We start from the raw sequence: 21,408 nt of genomic DNA on the forward strand, positions 1-21,408 counted from the left end.
CAGACCTCACCTACAGAGTCAGACCTCACCCACAGCGTCAGACCTCATCCACAGAGTCAGACCTCACCCACAGTGTCAGACCTCACCCACAGCGTCATACCTCATCCCCAGTATCAGACCTCATCCCCAGCATCAGACCTCACCCACAGCGTCATACCTCACCCCCAGTATCAGACCTCACCCACAGCGTCAGACCTCATCCACAGAGTCAGACCTCACCCACAGCGTCAGACCTCACCCACAGCGTCAGACCTCACCCACAGCGTCATACCTCACCCCCAGTATCAGACCTCACCCACAGCATCATACCTCACCCACAGCGTCAGACCTCACACTTGCACAATATGCAGACCACTGAATTGTGATAACTGACCACGTGCTCTAGTTTTTTTATTCTGTCCCAAACTAAATATGGTATTGGGTCATTGTCTCCATTCCTCAGGCCCTGGTGACAACTGCTTCTGAGCAGTATTGGTTTCCTTGTGTCCAGCTGTATGTGTGGGCAGTTTTTACCTTTGGGTCACTCCTCTCTCTCTTCCTCTCTCTCTCTTCCTCTCTCTTCCTCACTGTCTCTGTCTCTCTCTGGCACACTCAGAACTGCTTTGAGCTGTACAACCCCAACCACAAGGGCCAGGTCATCAAGGCCTGCAAGACGGAGGCGGATGGAAGGGTGGTGGAGGGCAACCACGTGGTCTACAGGATATCAGCCCCCACGCCTGAGGAGAAGGAGGAGTGGATCAAATCCATCAAGTAAGAGCCCCCACACCAATACTAGTGTTCTCTAAAACTCTGCGACCACACAAAAATGGCAGAGCAGTGATTTTTGGCAGCAGCACTTCGGCTGGATGCGGTGGAAAAGGGGTTGAATTCTGCTGAACTTTTGCCCCAACCCCCCAGGCAGAGCTAGAGGCTGGAAGCTGGCGTTACCCCCCTCTACAAAACTATCTTTGTTTGGAAGACAGGAAAATAAAATATACATTTACTTTAGTCATTTTTTGCATGCTGAGTGAGGCAGGCTCTCCAATATTAATGCGCAACATTAGCATTTCATGCACCTCAGCAGCTTCAACTGACTCCTGTAATTGGCCTTAATGATCTCAGCCCCAGCTATGTGGGAACGCTGAACACAGGGCTTAGCATACAGCTTTCTGGAACTTTCCATTGTCTTGCCATTCATTCGCTTTACTTGGAGTTTCTTTATTAACATCCCAAATGTGATTCCAGCTATGCGATGCAGAACATGATGATAATGCAGCTATGTGCAGCGGATAGAGATGCATGGATAGAAATAGGCTGGAATGTTGCACCGTAGCATGCAGTGGGGTGCAAGGCAGACTGGGCTGCTGGTAGCATGCAGCGGGGTGCAAGGCAGACTGGGCTGCTGGTATTTCGGCGTGTGAGGGTTGTTTGTAGAGAAACAGCAGGCTCATCACATATCTCACAGTGACTGTAAGCCATCCACCCTTCCCCACACATATATCCCTCCCCTGCGCTTTCATGGGCAAAAGAAGGGGAGGATTAGCCTCTGCTTATAGCACCCTGGGGGGGAGGGGGAGGTTAGGGGGGTAGCAAGCATCACCACCAGAACCAACAGCAGCAACAGCAGGAGGCTCAGTCCCTTAAACAGGCCAAAACTTAAACACATCCCCCTGCCCCCCCGAACTCTGTACACACACACACACACACACACACACACACACACACACACACACACACACACCACCACCACTGTGCTAATCTAGCCCCATGCTAACAAGGATCCACCAAGCGTGTTATCTCTTTCCAGAAGCATCCATGAGGGATTTGGGCAGATGAAAGAGGGCTTTATCACAATCTGATATTTTTTTTATGCCCAATAGGAATGGTTATGGTTTTCCATCTCTCCCATATCTGCTTTAATCTTTAATCATGCTTTGCAGACATGTGACAAAGTGCCCCCATTTTTTTCCGTATAGTGGAGTTTGTGTTTTTGGAACGAATGGAAACCTTTTTGCAGAAAAGCTACAAAATCAAACTGAAGTGTGACATTATAATACAAATTTGCACTAAGAATGGTCTAGGTTCTGAAACTACAAGCTAGTATGTTATAACATCTGTACAGCTAGTATGTTATATCAGGTGTAACATCTGCCCTCACACATTCACCTCTGTATAGGTTTGAGAAGCAGAGATCTTTCATGTAGTGGTGTGTATCTGATAGCCTGTATTGTCTTTACCACTTCCTTCTCCTATACTGTCCTGATTTTGAGCCTATTTTCATGTGCACTGCTTGCAGGGATAGAGAAAGGGAGAAGCCACAGAAAGATATCTCCATTAGGTTCGGTTTGGTTGGGGGGGGTTTGAATGTGTGCCGGAGCTAACAAGATTTCCAGCCGTGAAAACCTCCTCTGTGAAGCTCTGCCAGAGCCTCTTCTCTTTCTGTGCCCGGGTCTCTGCAGAGGGGGAGATGATCCACTGCGCCAGTGCAGTTTCAGATGGATGGCTTTGTTCCTGTTATTCTTTCACATGATATGTGGTCAGAGTGTGGCGGGTGGGGGTCAGGGAGCAGTCCACAGCTGGGGAGATGGAGAAAACGGAAGAGCTAAGGTTAGGTAGGGAAGGGTGGGGGTGGTGGGGGCGTCGATGTGGTGATGGAGGAGGGAGAGAGAGAGAGAGAGAGAGAGAGAGAGAGAGAGAGAGAGAGAGAGAGAGTGGGAGGCTTGAGCTTCAGAAACCATGGAAACCAAACTGGGTCACCCAACAAACTTTGCTCCGTCTTCTTCTTTTGCGTCTTCCTCTTTTTGATCTAGTTAAGGCAGGGCTTTGCAGAAATGTGCTTTCATTTCCATATCAAAGATGCTCAAGTCCCGTCCCCCCGCCCCTTCACCCATTAACTCGCTCAGTGTTATTTATTTGACTTCCTTTCTTTAATTGGACTCTACAGAGCCAGCATCAGCAGGGATCCCTTCTACGACATGCTTGCCACCAGGAAGCGACGGATCGCCAACAAGAAGTGAGACCCTTTGGCCGCCCAACGCTTACCCGACACTAACCCCTCTGGTCTCCCCTCTGCATGCTCAGAGATGACCCCGTGCCCAAACACACACACACACACACACACACACACACACACTCCACCCCCTCCCCCCCACACCGAGCACCAACAGCTGGCACGGACTCACGGGACGACCCGCTCCAATCTGGATGCCCTCTCTCTGATCCTCACCCACCCCCTGGACAGTGACAAACTGGAGGCCAGCAGGGGCACGATGGGACCAACTGCGGTGGGCATCCCCAAATCCCCCATCTGCCCTACATGTCGCCACGCTCCCCGCTCCCCGCACACAAACCCCACTGACTCATGGGTGTCTGTTTAGTCTGCTCCACTCCTCTGTTTATAGACAGTCCCATCCTGTGTTTCTCTGAGTTCCAGGAGAAACAAATTGTGGTTAATCTCTTATTTTGGACATGCATGCATGTGTATGTGTGTGTGTATGTGTGTATGTATGTATGTAAGTATGTATACAAAGGAATGATCGCATAAGAGCTAATGCTAACTATATTTGATTGCTATACCAAGTGTCGACTGGACTTCTCATGTCTTGTTTCTGTGGTCTTCAGTCCCAGTCATTCCCTGTGAGGGGTTTCCCACTGAGCTAGTGCTTTATCTGAACCCACCTGAATTAAGACAAAGCTATCTCAGTCTGTTCTGTTTTCAGTGTGCCAGAGTATGGTTGTCATTTTTATTAGTCGAACAATCCTGGTACTCAATACTACAATTTTAAAGTCAGCTGGACTGATTTCAGACCTTGTGTTAACAGGAAATTGATATGTCCATTACTTTGGGGGGAAGTTAGTAACCAGTGAATTTAAGCTCAATCCTTAGACAGCCAAATCTACAGCGAGTGTCAGTATGATGTATTGCCCCCCCCCCCCCCTTTAGTTTCCTATTAAGAAATTGCTTGCTGTTGTGTTTCCCATATGAAACAATATATTTGAATATCTTTTCTAAATATTTATTTTCTCTGTGAAAAAATGTTCAGATTTGACCAATTATTGTTAACTGTTAAACTATAGACCTAAGTTATGTGTACATAATGTATAAAAATTGTATCTACTTTTTTTGTGGACTGTGTGTATTACACTTGCAATATATACAAGCCCTGTTGTCAACTCAATTAGTATGTGGCTGAAGTAGTGAAATGATGCAGTTCGTCGCCATTGCCAATGTCCTTTTCTAATGGGCCCTGGCAGTAAGAGTGAGCTGTCTCAACTAAGGCCTCAGATTGAGGTGTTTTGTCCAGCAGCCTTAATCATCACTAATGTGAAAACAACAGTGTGAGGAAGCTTTTATTTTCGATAGATGTTATGATTATGATGATGATACTGTAATGATGATGATTATGATGACTATGATTATGCTAATGATTACAATCATACAGACATTTCTGTCTTTCCTTCTTTCTCACTTCTAGTAGATATCTAAACGTTTGTAAAATGATATGAGCCCGGTTACAGGGCAGACTATAAGCCTCTACAGCCCCATGGAGCCTTGAACTAGTCCACTTTTTTAATGTCTGTAAAAGCTATTGGTCATACTGTACATTACATGTGAGAACATAAAAAGATTGAGAAAAGCCGCCTCCTCGCCTGCAAGAAGCATCTGTTGCACTTCACACATGACCCAGATTCTCTTCTTCATTATTAAACACCTCTTAGGCATGGATCAGCTTTTAATTGACATGAGAGAGGGTGAAGTGAGGCTGAGAGAGAGAGAGAGAGAGAGAGAGAGAGAAAGAAAGAGAGAAGGGAGAAGGGGGAAGAGCAAGGAGAGGAAGTGTCCATGACTGTGTGTGAGTGTGTGTGTGTGTAAGAGAGAGATAAAAAGAGGAGGCGGAATTGTGTTTGTTTATGACGCTGGGGGAGGGTGTGTGTGTAAAAAAGAAGAACACTGGAACTCAACTCAGCCCTGTAGCCCTGTAGCACTGCACAGGAAATGGACGAGAGTAAACCAAGGGGGCACACACACCCGCACACAGGTGTGAGCAGACCAGCACCTAAAAGAGAGTGCATGGATAGAGATGAGCTCATTGCTAATTACAGAAAAACGTTTGAAAGATTTCCATATTTAGCAGCAGTATGCATAGAACATCATACTGCAGCACATGCGAGGGGATAGAAGGACATGTGAGGAGACTGCAAAAGACTTCAGTGGCATTAAAGGTGTAAGAATGACCCTGATACACTCCCAAGTCCTGTTTATGTGCCATCTCTTTGCTGGATGGGACTGAAAACACTCGTCTAATCATATCAAAATATCATGAAGTGCAATATGGAAGTTTTGAAGATGCAGTCCGTGTTTTTTTTTTTTGAGAAAGGTAGTTGATATTTGAGCTCAACAGCCAATCAAACACTTCTCTCTTCCGTGCCCCTGAAGCACTGTGCTGATTGGCTGGGATTGTTTATGGCTCAGTCCGAGCCACTATGTTTGTCTCCTATTTACAGGGCTGTGTTTGAACACTGGAGGTTTACAGGGCTGTGTTTGAACACTGGAGGTTTACAGGGCTGTGTTTGAACACTGGAGGTTTAGAGGGCTGTGAGGTTCAGAGGGCTGTGTTTGAACACTGGAGGTTTAGAGGGCTGTGAGGTTCAGAGGGCTGTGTATGAACACTGGAGGTTTAGAGGGCTGTGTATGAACACTGGAGGTTTAAAGGGCTGTGTATGAACACTGGAGGTTTAAAGGGCTGTGTATGAACACTGGAGGTTTAGAGGGCTGTATGAACATTGGAGGTTTGAACACTGGAGGTTTGAAGGGCTGTGCATGAACACTGGAGGTTTAAAGGGCTGTGTATGAACACTGGAGGTTTAAAGGGCTGTGTATGAACACTGGAGGTTTAGAGGGCTGTATGAACATTGGAGGTTTAAAGGGCTGTGTATGAACACTGGAGGTTTAGAGGGCTGTATGAACATTGGAGGTTTAAAGGGCTGTATGAACACTGGAGGTTTAAAGGTCTGTGTATGAACACTGGAGGTTTAAAGGGCTGTGTATGAACACTGGAGGTTTAGAGGGCTGTATGAACATTGGAGGTTTAAAGGTCTGTGTATGAACACTGGAGGTTTAGAGGGCTGTATGAACATTGGAGGTTTAAAAGGCTGTGTATGAACACTGGAGGTTTAGAGGGCTGTATGAACATTGGAGGTTTAAAGGGCTGTGTTTGAACACTGGAGGTTTAGAGGGCTGTGAGGTTCAGAGGGCTGTGTATGAACACTGGAGGTTTGAACACTGGAGGTTTAAAGGGCTGTGTATGAACACTGGAGGTTTAGAGGGCTGTGTATGAACACTGGAGGTTTGAACACTGGAGGTTTAAAGGGCTGTGTATGAACACTGGAGGTTTAGAGGGCTGTATGAACACTAGAGGTTTAAAGGGCTGTGTATGAACACTGGAGGTTTAGAGGGCTGTGTTTGTTTACAGGGCTGTGTATGAACACTGGAGGTTTAGAGGGCTGTATGAACATTGGAGGTTTAAAGGGCTGTGTATGAACACTGGAGGTTTAGAGGGCTGTGTTTGAACACTGGAGGTTTTTTAGCACAAACACAGAACAGACGGCTAGGGGAGCAATTAGCTGAATTGGACAAATATTGTATGGGATTAACATTGTGGACTACACCTTTAAAATGTTTCCTCTATAAAAGACACTACAAAACCGCTACAAGTAAGAACATTTATGAAAAAGTATGAACTGAGAGATTTATAGCAGAAAACATTATCCACAGATTATCGACACTAATTACACAGTCACACACACAAGATTAATTTAACATGTACATAACGTTTAGCCTCAACATGTACATTTTCTGCAGTTCATGTATAAAAAGCTAAACATCTGCTTAGAAATAAATCCACTGAAATACATGAAAGTATGGATTAATGGTTAGAAATATTCTGTCCTGATTATCTCTATACAATGTAAATTGAATTCACATCTCTATAGTTCAAGTTCAAGTTTATTATCATATACTCATGAACAGCATTTATCAGTAATGAAATTCTTTGTGCTCAATGTCCGTTCAACTTAGAGAATAAATAAATTAAATACCGGATAATGGAGAAAAAGGGTAGAAAAAAGAGAAAAAAATTGTAGTGCAAAAAGATGAATGTACACACATTAAATACATTTTAGGTACCATCTATGTGAGAAGCTGTAAAAACTGACACAGTATTTAAGAACTGGAGCTCTATGTAACACACCATGGAATGAACCGCTGCGAGGGATCGTGAGGCATCTGAGATGAAAGCAGTGTGCAAGATGACAAGATCTAAGAACTAAGGAGTTATTCAGAGGACATGGCCGTGTAGCTCACAGCTGCTTTATTTACATCAGCCATAAATACGGAGAGGAAACTGGTCTACTGTGCAGATGAGAAACTGACTATAAACGTGAAGAGGTGTCAGCCTCGTCAGTTTTACTTTTGAAGGAGATGTAAGGCAACAGAGACAGTTAGCATACTGTATATCTGTGTGGATTTGTTGTCGTGATATAACATCACAGACATCCATTCATTCATTCATTGATATGAAATCTGGCAGAGAGATGCTTAGATCACACCCTTTGAACAGGCTGCACAGACAGCAGAAGCATCCGTTTGCAAGGCTGCAGTAATTAGTGGATAGTAAGCAGTGTCTCTAGACACTCAGCCTGACTAGTTTAATTAACACTTAACATACATAAGATATGAACACATGTCCACACGGAGAAAGCTTTAGTTCATGAGAAGGACTGTCCCAGATGTTGGAGGATGACAGTAAATACGATTTGTACAGCACCATTCATGCACAAACACACATTATGGTGCTTCACAGGGACAAACAAAAGAGTGAAAGTGCTTAAATATAGATATATAAGAGATAACAGAAGACTGAAAAGGAAGGCAAATCCAAAAAGTACTAGACAGAGCTAGACAAAAAGGCAAGCAAGACACATGAGGATTATAAAAGAGAATGAAATTAATAGAAATCAAATAAGGAAATAGTTTAAAAAAAAATGTGTGGGTCCACTTGAAAGTAATTAAATCATGTTGTAAAATAGATGTCCCTTTGAGACAGCAGCTGCACCACAGCGGTCTAAAGCAACAGCTCTGCTAACCCCTGAAGAGTTTGACCGTGGTGTTCTGCAAACAGCATTAATAGAAGTGATTTCTTTAGTGCTTCAGATCAGGCCATTTCCCAAATGAATTTACCCTCCGCTCTTCTGAGCTCAATGACTGATTATTTTGAGTTATGGCTCTTGGCTGCCACCTGCAGGATTTGGCAGGTACTGCAGCTCACCATTCTCCACTTGCTTCCCTAGCCACTGTACCTTTGCAGAGGTAGAAGCGTTTACAACACAGCTGCTTTGATACATTATTAAACAATGCCTGACCGAACAAACACCACCCCCACTTATAGCTCAGAGCACACTCACTCAACCTCATTTAAGAGACAGCTAGAACCTCTGAAAGCAATGAACATGACCAGGGAAAAGAAAGGAAGACAGACAGACAGACAGACAGACAGAACCAGAGAGACCCTTCCCTCTATAAGGAGTACAAACAGGTGCCTCTCAACTCATCCATCTGTCCATCGCTGTCATCTTTTTTCAGTGCACTCACTCTTCACTCTCTCAGCTCCATCTTCTCCAGTCTCACACCTCTCCCCCCTCTGGTCTCCGGTGGGGCCGTGAGGTGGAGAGGCTCTCAGCACGGGGAGGAGGTGACCTGCTCGTACTTGGGACACTTGAGCAGGGCGGGGTAGCTGGCGCTCATCTGGAGCGAGGCCTCGCTGGACAGGTCTGAGGGGCTGCGTCCCCGTGCCCACGCCTCCGGGTGCAGGAACTGGCCCGAGTGGTCGGAGCAGTCGCTCAGCCGTGGCCGGTAGAAGCTCGGGTGAGCGCGGTACAGCTCCTCTGCCGCGTAGCGCCTCATGAAGAGGTAGACGGACATCACCCCTGCACTCTGGAGGAGACAGATACAGAGGGAAAGAGATATAAGAGAGAGACAGAGAGAGAGAGAGAGAGAGACACACAGAGCGACACAGAGAAAGATAGTGTGAGAAAAAAAATGGGGACAGATAATGATCAAATCACTTAAGTGTCTTGAAATGCACTTAAAAGCTCATAACCTGTTCTGTTGGGAGCTTTTTTATTGTACCATAGTTGGTATAGAGTGGTAAGACATGTTTGCTCTTTTACACTGTGACATTTGACCTCTGTCTGTGTGACGGTCGTGGTGCGACCGCACATGAACTGCACCCTTCTGCCCCATCTTTGCAACCACTAGCGCACTCAAACAGACATGGTTTGCACACACAAACACTCATACCACTGATTACAATTGGATCCACCTCATGGAGACTGCTAATTGCCTGGACTGGCAGAGGGGACACGAAAAATGGTCTGGGCCAGACCACCTGGATAAAGTGGTTGGTTTTACAAACCTTTGAGACATTATTTATTACATAGTTATCTCTTTGTTTTATGATTGTGAGTGAATGCTATGTTTGTGTCTCGGGGTCTGTCTTGTCATTGTGTATTGTTTAGTTTTTGTGTCTACCCCCCTGGGTGTGGAAATGGTGCTGGCCGCCAGGTGTATATATGTTCATTGTTCTGTCTGGTTGGGGGAGTCAAGTCTTGCACCTTTTGTTTTGACTGCTGATTTTTGTCCTCTACATCATTTAGAGGCTTAGCAGGTATTTTTAATAGAGCTTTTCTTCTGCTGCATATTGTCCTCTACCCCATTTAGAGGCTGAGGAACCGAGGCTCGGTCCATCACAGTCTGTGAAAGAGTTTAATGCTACATGACGGCCGAGTCTTAGCCAGGACCCAGCCTCAGGACTACAGACAGGTGAGGTACAGACGTGAGACTCACCTCAGTCAGGACTACAGACAGGAGACTCACCTCAGTCAGGACTACAGACAGGTGAGGGGCAGACGTGAGACTCACCTCAGTCAGGAGGAAGGAGATGGCAGCGAAGGCGAACGACCAGCCGTACTTGTAGCTGAGATAGGCCTCACTGCTCCTGGTCCTGTTCATCATCTCATAATTAATACTGGAGATGTACAGAACCAGACCCACCACCAGGGACAGGCCTGCAGAGGCAGAGAAGACAGGAGACAGGAACAAACACCAAAGGAGAGTTAAGTGTGGAAGTACTAGGTAGAGAGAAAGAGAGAAAGAGAGAAGGTGTGGATGGGAACCTGAGAGGATGAAGAATATTCCGGAGACGAATGCTAGGATGGTGCGGTGCGGCCTGATATGGCCGACGTTGTTGAGCACGAAGCCGATGAACATGAAGAAGAGGCTGACCAGGGGAAAGGGCGTGGCTGAACGGATCATATCTCAACAGGAACAAACAGAAAACAAAACACTCATTACTCTGAAAGCTGCCATTGATGCGTAATACTACAAGGCATTACTTTGCTGTCATTCTTAGATGTGCTTACTAACACTAATGGCTCATCCACTCATGAATACTGCCAGCCCCACTACAGAAACGTCAAACCCGTCAATATAGCGATGACATCACTGCCATGGCATCAGATAGCAAACTCAGCTCAACAAAACATCTAGACGCTAGTTTGCTTCTTTTTGGCTACCATATTTATATTCCAATATTTTAAACATTTTAAAAATGATTTATAAAAAAATCACATAATTGCACTTAAATGTAGTTTGAGTTAAATCTTGCATTACTTAGAAAGAGAGTAGTCTTGCTGGTTTTACTGCTTCTGAACTTAAACATGTCTTCAGTAATGGAGTGCAGGGCTACACTGTCAATGGTTCTACCAAATGTTACCCCTATAACTACTTCCACCAGTTTCCACTGATCCTGAAGACGGCCTACAATTCATAGGTATGCCTGACACACCAGCAGAGGGCAGCAGAGACAGACATTACCATCATCCAGCGCCTCCCAACCCAGAGTGGAGTATATGAGCCGCACCAGGCAGGAAGAGAGAGCAGAGGGACTCACTGAGGACGCTGACGGTGGACTCCGTCTTGAGCTGCACATTCATGGGCATGACGTACTCGATGGTGAAGCAGCGACCCATCTCCTCACCTGAGGGAGAGCAAGGAGACACGTGTCACACTGGAACTGATTGGAAAGATTGGGGAAACGTTCAGGAGAGAACACAAGTTAGGCTGAGGGGACACAGTAGATGGAGGTAGTAAAGCACTCTCTGCCTTCCAACGCTACACACTATCTGATCAATTCTAAAGTAGAAATAGGCTTATTGTTCGACACCAAGTGTACGTGTCTCAGTAGTTGAAAAACAGCATATGGAAAATATTTCCACTCAATCCTATATAATTAACCACTTACTTTTCTCTTGACTTTTTGAAAAGTTGCAAGTTTATGTTTGCAGTGAATTCTACAAGAAATCTCTCCATCATGATTCTAGTGCTCCCAGACAGGGATTTAGGCTGATTTGATCATCTTCTACAGAATGAAGCTACACATAGTCATGTATAGAACAGAACAGAACATCCTAGAAGACGAAAAAGATCACAAGAATGCAAGTCACAAATCATCAGGCTACCTGTTGTTAGGAACTCAGTTGACCCATACATTGCATTCTTTCTCCTGAATCTAGTTAACTCACAAACTATAAGCTACTTTCCCTGAAGTAGGACCATAACATGTTGTTCGTGTTCATGTTTTCACCCAGAGTTTGTTAACGTTATTTTTTTACCTGCACATTGTCAAATAGCGATTTACATTGTCAGTAGTTGGTCAAACAGCAATGATGTGATCTTTTCAGCATGTTGTCTGATAGTCTTGGCAAATTTGGAATGTGAGATACCATAGTTGTGCCAGAACACAATGATGCTGTCCCGGTGAGGAGACTGGAAAGGAAGATCCCTCATCAATCACCATGCCTGCAGTGAAGAGGCCACTTTGAGGCAGGTTAGAATTTCAGTCTGTTGAAATATTGGAATTTCAACCAAGTAATGATGTCCACCAGGTTTCCAGCGCATAACAAACCCATGCAGTGAGCTGGTGGCACTGCTCTGAAACCATGATCAAACCCCCCCCCCCCCCCAAAAAAAGAAACACCCACTCCCCTTAAAATGCCTTTTTGCTATTGCCATGGTGATAGTTGTCAGGGAGGCAGCTTGTGACCATGCTTTGAGTAGCACCCATGTAATGAGGGGTTGTCTGGTGCTGCTAAATCTGCTGCATTGTTAGTGAAGGAGACAGAAGACAGCTCTGGGTGGCACTTTGGTCCCATGCTGTGAGCCAGCACTTTCTGGTTGGGTGTGATGTAACACAGCATGGCACAGCCTCCATATCCTCAAACATCAGGGGCTAGTGCTGAGGTTTTTACGGCCAGAATACAAAAAAGGGAAACACTTTACTGAGCAAAGACTGTGTTTGTTGACATGTGAAATAGAAGCACTGCCTACGCAAACACAAGCAAACTCCTCCAATCCTAAACTCTCCCCAGATCTTTACTAACATGGCAACAGTATTGGTGTCTTCCTGTATTCCCTTGCTTCCTCCTAAGCCCTTTTACTAACACAGCCAAATATTAATTTTACTCCTTTACAATGAGCACATTTCAAGACACCTCTTTTTTTTATTTTTACAGTCACATGACATGATCTCTGTCCCCAAGGATGTTTGCTTCATCTCCAGGTCTGACCTGCCAGGAAGCAGACCCTCCAGAGGCCTGAGTGCAGGGACATGCGTATGTCGGTGCTCTGGTTGAGCGGCAGGATGACGCCTTTCTCCAGGTAGAGCCAGTAGTCGGTGCTGACGGCCACCCCCAGCAGGCCCAGGCCGCTCACTGCCAGCACACTGCTCAGCAGCGTCAGTGCCTTCCTCCCACACACGCTCATGCTGCTCCCACAGTCTGCAAAAGGGTGCCAAAGCAAGCAGCACACACGCACACAGCACCTGTGGAAGCACACGCACGAAACAGATCACACATACATGTGTGGACTATGAGAACACATGTACACTGCATGTGTCAGTATGTTTCAAACTGTCCTTGGGCTCTATTAGGATACTGAAGTGTATCATTCCTTTGCCATGATATTTAATACAGACTGTATTTAGTATATAAAAGTATACACATTTCATTTCAGAGTACATAAAACACATGCACATTTCGGAACATGCGTCCCCGAAACAGAACATAGAAATCTACAACAGCAAACGCATCCATTCTTGGAAGTTGGACTGTCCTCAAACGTTTTGTGGTTGTGTTTTTGTGTGAAAATATAGAGAAACACACACTCCCTCCTTCCATCTCTTTCTCTTTCTCTCAGACACACACACACAAACGTGCAAGGGAGCAAGAGAGAGAGAGAGAGAGAAAGAGAGAGAGAAAGAGAGAGAATACATCTCTGAAGTCTTTGTCTAAGACTGTTGACTCACTTGAATTTCAGAGCAGTAGCTTCATATTGTGTTACATATCCTCTGTACTCATCCCACCCTGCACCTAAGAGACCGTGTTTATTTCTAGCAAAGGCACGGTAAAATGTTGATCATTTAAAAGCACCCGACGATAAAGAAGGCCCACTGTCTATTAAAAGACTACGCAGAGCCTCAGAGACTCCCACGCAAATGCGTGAATCCTAAAGAATCCTCACCACGTTTTTCCTGAACCATTGCAATTAACACAGAGTGAGTCTCCCATCCACTACAGCATACCAGCAGTTACAATGCTACTTCTAGAGCAACCCATCATAGAACTGGTCATTATGTTCTGGATTCTGATTGGCCAACCCATCATAGAACTGGTCATTATGTTATGGATTCTGATTGGCCAACCCATCATAGAACTGGTCATTATGTTCTGGATACTGATTGGCCAACCCATCATAGAACTGGTCATTATGTTCTGGATTCTGATTGGCCAACCCATCATAGAACTGGTCATTATGTTCTGGATTCTGATTGGCCAACCCATCATAGAACTGGTCATTATGTTATGGATTCTGATTGGCCAACCCATCATAGAACTGGTCATTATGTTCTGGATTCTGATTGGCCAACCCATCATAGAACTGGTCATTTCTGCTGCTGCAGCCCGACACCAGAGGGTGACGTCTCCCAGGAAGTGTCCGTTAGAACTTCACCTTAATCTGGAGGCCAAACCCAAAGACTCCTCTACGGTCTTTCCTAATGTCAGTATATAAAAGCAAGTGCACACTTTGATACTTTATTTACAGGAATCGAACAAAATTGCACAAAAACAATACACACTAAACCTACTTACATTATCACCTGTAGGTCTATAGAGACTCACATAACATAAATGTGCAAAGTTATGGCATCTAATTCAATGAGGTCTAGTCTAGTGTATAGGCTACAATTTGTTTATGTTTCATGTCAATGAAATTGTATGATTTCAACTCTCTCTTATGCTTTCCTAAGCACACTATAGAGGTATTTAAACAGGTGTCTGTAAAGGTGTCAGTTTTATTCGAATCAGTATGACTGCACTATAGAACAAAATCTGGCTTAATATCCTCATAAGGGCACCCATAACCACAACATGATTTGTGTTGCTAGGTTATTTTAACTGGTACCGAAATGATATGCAGCTGTTGGAGACAGACGACAGCTGAACAATTTAATGTGTGGTAAGATAGTTGAGCTGGTACTGACAATAACCACTTTACATTTCAACTTTACATTTCAAATCAAAATAATTAACTTTATTGTTCTGAAATAACATCTCAGTGGAAAATCTCCGTGATTGTCAGCTCAGCAGCAACCGACAACTCATTTCGAACCCTGTGTTAATCGGGCACATACTGAACTCATAGGCCTGCTGAAATATTAAATAATTTCAAGTTTAATCACGCGACTCTAATAAGCGCTAAATCACTGTGTCAAGTGAGACTTCACGGTCCATCTGCATCTATTAGTCTACCCTTTGAAATGACAGCTGATGCCAGTAATGTATTGACACCCATGCATCCCTGCACACAACAGTAGAAAGCCCCCTAAATAATAAACAAGGCATGCATGAGGAAACTTTTACCTGGAGTTGTGAGCTGCTGTGCGTATATTCCGTTCGTACGGTGGTCAAGTAAATCTCTGCTCCTCTAAGCTGTCTGGAGAAGAGAGTATGAGTTCACGGTGCGGTCTGTGGAGCACGCCAGTTGTGCTTGGTGTCGCTGTGTTCAGAAGCAATCCACAGGGACACAGATGTGAATTGTATTAGGTTAGGTTCCTCTCGGCTGCAGTGCGGTTAGGGCTGAACTAAAATGATTTTTTTGTCATTCCCGCGCAGAGCGTGCCTCAGTGTGCTACTCAGGTGGATTTGTTACATTTTACATTTACATTTAGTTATTTAGCAGACGCTTTTGTCCAAAGCGACGTACAAGGGAGAGAACAGTCAAGCTAAGAGCAATAAAAATCATGGTGTAACAATAAATACTACTTTACATAAGAATGAGAAAAACGACCTAGAAAGGAAAAAGAAGTGCAGGAATGTAACTGCTGAAGTGCAAGTTAAGCGCGTTTGTAGCCTACTAGTTCAGACTAAAATTAGAAATGCAGCATTCCTGAACGATTTTGTCTTTTTAAACTAATATTTTCAGTGAACGAGAATGCCCACCTTCCAAGTCGTTCCTTTCATTCCCTTGGCTTTTCTTAACGTTCTTTTTTCTCATTCGACTGAGATAAAGTCGGGGATTCGGTTTTGCGATAGTTGTGCTCAACAGCAAATCAAATTACACCCCTCCCTTCCATGCTCCTGAAGCACCGTGTTAATTGGCTGGAATTGTTTATGGCTCGGTCAGAGCCACTATGTTTGTTTCCCATTCTCAGAGCCAGGACGCAAATACTTTTTTGAAGGCAAATACTGAACTGAAATACTGCTGAGGACTGTGAAGAGCACTTTGCTGAATTTGACATAAACTGTACTACGTGATTACAATTGCAGACCACACCTACATTGACCAGCTCTGCGTCTCATTGTGTGTTCGTAGGTAGCTAGGAAACCATGCAGAACAATTTTTTCTGCTGAATTTTGGTCAACGTTGTACTTCTCCAATCCACCTGAAACGGCATGATTGTAGCCCCACATGGCTGATACAGCATGTAAGGTGTTGGAAAAAGGTTCCAGTTTGTGAATAAATACACAACCCACATGAAATATTCACTCCATTGTTTTTGTATTGCAATACATGATGCTGACAGAAAGATCATATCTCAGCAACTCTTTGATGACATAAAACTTGGTTTATGGACTCAAGATCCCTTCCTGAGGTGGTGCAAAAAGGTTGCATCATTTGACTGAGAGGCGCTAAGCAAAGCAAAGACTTTTCTTCTTTTTTTTTGGCCTATGACGAGGCGAAATAGGTTGTAAAGAAAGTTACGCGGCGGTTATATTACGCACCACTATGCGGTACGTCTAGTTCAATATCTAAAGACTTAGTTTATGTGAAGTCATACATCATCTTAATAGGGTATGACACCAACAAAACCATTCACCATGAGCGTTTTCAATGACCACAAGAGCTGAGAGTATTTTTAAATACATTTATTCATACACAGTATCCTTCACACCACAATAAGCAAAGAAAACGCATACTGTAGCAGGATTCTGGCAAACAGAATAAGAGGGGAGTTAAAAGAAGAGAAACGTAATTCCAGAAAACACTCCAAGGATTCTCCCTCAAAAAAGAAGAAGAGGTTATCAGACGATTATCTGAGCAAAAGCCGATCCCTTTGTTTTTCCGCTCCATATCCACAGGCCGTCTGGGTTTATGAAGGTCAAATTTAATCTTGAGCTGAGGGACTACCCAGGTGTGTGCCTGACACACGGAGCAGTTGGGGCTAGTGCACATATAGAGACGAACCCGTTTACAAATTAATCTAGTCTGGACTATCAGTTGATTGTGCGAGAGATTCTCAGTTGTGATAAAACAAGCATTCTGGGTGATTCTCAATATGAGACAAGGTTCCAGAGAGGTTACCTCTGTCATTGCGGTTCACGGAACTAAAACTAGTCGAGGGGATTTGCTCGTGCAGGTTATGGTTTGGTCACTGAAAAGACGGTTATTCTCAAACGTGGTGTAAAATACGCTGACGGCCCTGACAGAATGACGTAAAGCTTGAGGATTACTGAGGATTTGAGCTTTTATCAGATATGATTAAGTTCACCAGTTAGAGCACCTGATAATATCTGGGTTGACAAGATTTGGCACATGTGGAGTGAGGATTGTGGTAAAGTATCTTCTATACCACTTTAAAGGGCAAACGAATGACCAGAGTGGCTTTTAGGTGTATCGAATGGTTATGGAATAGTCACTCTTTTAACACATCAGCATCAGTATGGAGAAGAATATGTGTCCATTAGCAGGCTTTGGCACTGAGAGTGAATGGACGAGAATACAGTGACGTATGTGGTGTTACTTACTGCAGAAGTGGATCTGATCATTTTGGCTGAATTCAATCAAAGCATGTTTTGTCCACTGTCCACTGTAAGTATGGACTTGCAGTGCAGTAGCTACGTTTCATGATGGAATTCAGGTTTAAACAAGCTTTCGTCAGCAGGCTAAAAGCAATGCACACAAGCAGCTGAGTGCTTCAAAGCCTAAATGTTATAATCACTTTTTAGACACCAACATGCCTGACTAAATCCTTTTCAAATTCATGGAAAACAGAACACACAGTATAACTGAGAGAGAGAGAGAGAGAGAGAGAGAGAGAGAGAGAGAGATACAGAGAGAGAGAGAGAGAGAGAGAGAGAGAGAGAGAGAGAGAGAGAGCAAGCAGACATTAGAGTTAGGGGGTGTAAGGCAGGACAGGCGTCTCACTTGGCAAGTCGTATGAAATCTGAAATCCATGCTGACATACCTGGGGTCTTTGGAACATGCTAACATCTTATTTGTTTTTTCTGCATGCTTGTTTTGCCTAACCTTACATGCATGAAGCAAAAGCCCAAAACCAAACAAAAAACTTGATAAAGCAGGACATGTTGAGCCACTTCAAATGAGGGATCAAAGCAGGCACACATTCAATCAGCCCACACATCACAGTCAGTCTTTAGATACTGCTTATCCTACTAGATCATAAATTAAAAGACAAACAATTAGCCAATAAATATGTGATATGTGAATACATATTACAAGGTTTTCTGATACCAAAACTATCAAAGATTTAGCCAAACAATCTCCTTTTTTATATATAATCTAAACATGTAGAAATCTTTCACCATCTAAGTTAGTAAAAGCACATTCAATTCTTGGTATAAAATCTGCAACTTAGTTTTTTGAAACTGCCCGTTTGATATTTACAAAAAATAAAGATCAATGATTGTGTATCTTTAAACAACAAACACATTTGTTGTCAAAAACAAAACAAAACAACAAAGAAAAAAACCTCACAGAGCAAGACATGTAAAAATGAAAATGAGCTTACTCCAAGAAAAGAACAATGCAAAATAGTCATGTATCAAGACCTACAAAAACCTACAGGAAAAAAAACTAAATCACAAACAACAAACAAAAATCATATTTCTTGTAGTACATAATCTCCCGATCTCAGAGTGGCATTGGATACTAGCCAGATAGAGTCTCTCTAGAGAATAATCTACTGAGTATTGTACAGTCGGAAGAAGCATGCGGTAGGGGATTGACACGGCGCTGCGGACAGCACCACAGACCCCTAATACACTATTCTTAAAAGTCCATATGCACCCTCCAGACTACGGGGTACCGGGTGGCAGACTGCCGCTCCGCTCCGCTGGCGTGAGGAGGCACTGGCAGTATCATGCGGCACATGGGCATATTCCCCATCTCATCATGTGCTTCATATGATATATGCTTCCTGGTTAGGGAGCAGTGCTTTTCAAGAACCCACGCTAAAAATACTGCTCAAATGACTTCTGCAAAGTGGTTAAAGTGTGTTCATAATTAAAACACATTTGCGCAGTGGCCATTCACCTCCACTAAGAACGATTAAATGGAGTATACAGTGGGGAAAATAAGTATTTGAACCCCTGCCGATTTCGCAAGTTTGGCCACTTGCAAAGAAATGTGTGATCTATAATTTTAATGGTAGGTGTATTTTAACAGTGAGAAATAGAATATCAACAAACAAATCCAGAAAACTGCATTTTATAACATTTATGACTTTATTTGTATTTGATGCAGAAAATAAGTATTTGAACCCCCAAGCAAACAGCAAGAATTCTGGCTCCCAATAACCAGTTATGTGCCTAAGAAGCACACAGATTAGTCCTCATTAGGCCTAACAAGGTACACCTGATCTCAACTGGTGACGTGTATAAAAGAAACCTGTCCAAAGAATCATACTTCACACCTTCAACCTCACCATCCTGGGCAAGACCAAAGAGTTGACCAAGGACGTCAGAGATAAGATTGTAGACCTGCACAAGGCTGGAATGGGTTACAAAACCATCGGCAAGTAGCTTGGTGAGAAGCAGACAACTATTGGTGCGATTATTCGTAAATGGAAGCAACACCAAACAACTGTCCATCGCTCTAGGTCTGGGGCTCCATGCAAGATATCCCCTCGTGCGGTATCGGTGATCATCCGAAAGGTGCAGAATAACCCCAGAACTACACAGTGGGAGCTTGTGAATGATCTCAAGGCAGCTGGGACCACAGTCACCAAGAAAACCATTGGCAACACACTACGCCGTAATGGTTTGAAGTACTGCAGAACTCGCAAGGTCCCCCTGCTCAAGGAAGCACATGTACAGGGCCGTCTGAAGTTTGCCAATGAACACTTAAATGATTCTAAGGAGGATTGGGAGACAGGATGTGGTCAGATGAGACCAAAATCAAGCTCTTTGGCATCAACTCGACTTGCTGCGTTTGGAGGGGGAAGAATGCTGAATATGACACCATCCCCACCGTCAAGCATGGAGGTGGAAACATTATGCTTTGGGGCTGTTTCTCTGCCAAGGGTACAGGACGACTCCACTGCATCGAGGGGACTATGGATGGGGCCATGTAATGTGGAATATTGGGCTTGAACCTCATTCCCTTATTCCCTCCCATTGAAAACGCAAACCTTAAGGATTTGGAGAGGATCTGCAAAGAGGAGTGGACCAAAATCCCTCCTGAGATGTGTGTAAACCTGGTGACCAACTACAAGAAAAGTCTGACGTCTGTGCTTGCCAACAAGGGTTATTCCACCAAGTACTAAGTCATGTTTTGCTAGGGGTTCAAATACTTATTTTCTGCATCAAATGCAAATTAAGTCATAAATGTTATAAAATGCAGTTTTCTGGATTTTTTTGTTGATATTCTGTTTCTCACTGTTAAAATACACCTACTATTACAATTATAGATCACACATTTCTTTGCAAGTGGCCAAACTTGTGAAATCGGTAGGGGTTCAAATACTTATTTTCCCCACTGTATCTCACCATACCGCTGATTTTAGTTTCACTCATAGCTTATCTTCTGCAACTTCATTTTTACGTCGAAGCTCATAATGTCTATACCAGTTGATGTCTTATGATCATGCAATTTCCCCCTCTGTAGCGACCAACGTCACTATATCCCTTGTATGATCTGTTTCTTACATCAGTCCTAGAAGAATGCATTTGAGTCTACAGCCATGACATACAAGGCTGTGGTCCATTGGCAGAGGCGATGAGGGGAGTGCATCAGAAAGGGTCTCCTCATGCTCATCAACTCAGAGTCCAGAAGAGGGGGTATCCACAGAAGAGTAGCTAAGTAGGAACTTGCTAAATGCATAAGGAGATACTAAGATAGAAAACAGTTTGGATGCAGGTATTGTCTCATTTTGGCACTCCCGAAACAAAAAATCACAATTATTTTATACTTATAATATAATATATTTTTGTCAGTTTTTACAAATATAGATATATTTGTACATATAATATATTTGAATACCGTTGCTGTGATAGAAATGGCAGTAAGGTAGGAGGGGAAGGGGGGTCAGGACAGGACAGGACCTATAAAATAGTTGTAAGTCAGCATGCTTCACAGAGGGAGAAGAGAAGGCGGAGTTGCACGTCGGGGAAAGGCATACTGTGGATGGAAGAGAGTATCACATCGTCTACTGTTCCTTCTCTAACACACAGTAAGTGACTGCAGCAATCACCTCACACATACACTGAGCTGGTTTTCAATCTGAGAGCTATGGCCTAGCTAAAACTGGCCTTCGGGAGAGCTGGGGCCGCAGGCGGAGCTTTGCAGGTCTGTTGTGCCAGAGACATGAGAAGGGAGGAGACACATCGCTGAGGGGACAATGAACGCCAAAGATGGCGGATCTGTAACAGGAAGTCCTGCCCTGTATTATAAAGAGCCAATCAGATTGTCGGAAAAGGCATAACTGATGTTTCGCCTCACCTGAATGTCTGTTTATGTCCACCTGCTATAGCAGTAACTGTGCAGTGAAATAGATAGGAGCCTGATCTTGTTTA

At 43.9% G+C, this 21,408-nt stretch overlaps 2 protein-coding genes across 2 annotated transcripts in view; one reads left to right on the forward strand and one right to left on the reverse strand.

Annotated features, from left to right (window-relative positions):
* Positions 1-4,619, forward strand: part of cyth3b (cytohesin 3b) — a 32,301-nt gene extending 27,682 nt beyond the window's left edge. The window contains exons 12-13 of the mRNA XM_031569243.2: positions 596-750; positions 2,924-4,619. Of these exons, the coding sequence (XP_031425103.1) occupies positions 596-750; positions 2,924-2,996 (228 nt within the window). The 3' untranslated portion in view covers positions 2,997-4,619. The remainder of the gene's footprint in view (positions 1-595; positions 751-2,923) is intronic.
* Positions 4,620-7,085: 2,466 nt separating this feature from the next.
* Positions 7,086-15,340, reverse strand: LOC105891854 (voltage-dependent calcium channel gamma-5 subunit). Its single transcript, XM_031569254.1, has 6 exons — positions 15,016-15,340; positions 12,664-12,917; positions 10,989-11,075; positions 10,213-10,353; positions 9,959-10,104; positions 7,086-8,971 (listed from the first exon to the last, which is right to left on the reverse strand). Exons 2-6 carry the CDS (start codon positions 12,857-12,859, stop codon positions 8,714-8,716), a joined length of 828 nt encoding a protein of 275 aa, XP_031425114.1. The 5' UTR covers positions 12,860-12,917; positions 15,016-15,340; the 3' UTR covers positions 7,086-8,713.
* Positions 15,341-21,408: the final 6,068 nt, after the last annotated feature.

The sequence above is a fragment of the Clupea harengus genome, chromosome 1 (genome assembly GCF_900700415.2).
Source record: "Clupea harengus chromosome 1, Ch_v2.0.2, whole genome shotgun sequence".
Taxonomy (NCBI): Eukaryota; Metazoa; Chordata; class Actinopteri; order Clupeiformes; family Clupeidae; genus Clupea; species Clupea harengus.

Bases quoted from the DNA above. Each gene is read 5' to 3' on its own strand.
- LOC105891854 (XM_031569254.1), bottom strand. From the start codon at position 12,859: ATGAGCGTGTGTGGGAGGAAGGCACTGACGCTGCTGAGCAGTGTGCTG. The intron at 10,354-10,988 runs GTGAGTCCCTCT...GTTCCTGTTGAG, and splicing joins GTCCACCGTCAGCGTCCTCA to ATATGATCCGTTCAGCCACG. The intron at 10,105-10,212 runs GTTCCCATCCAC...CTGCCTCTGCAG, and splicing joins AATATTCTTCATCCTCTCAG to GCCTGTCCCTGGTGGTGGGT.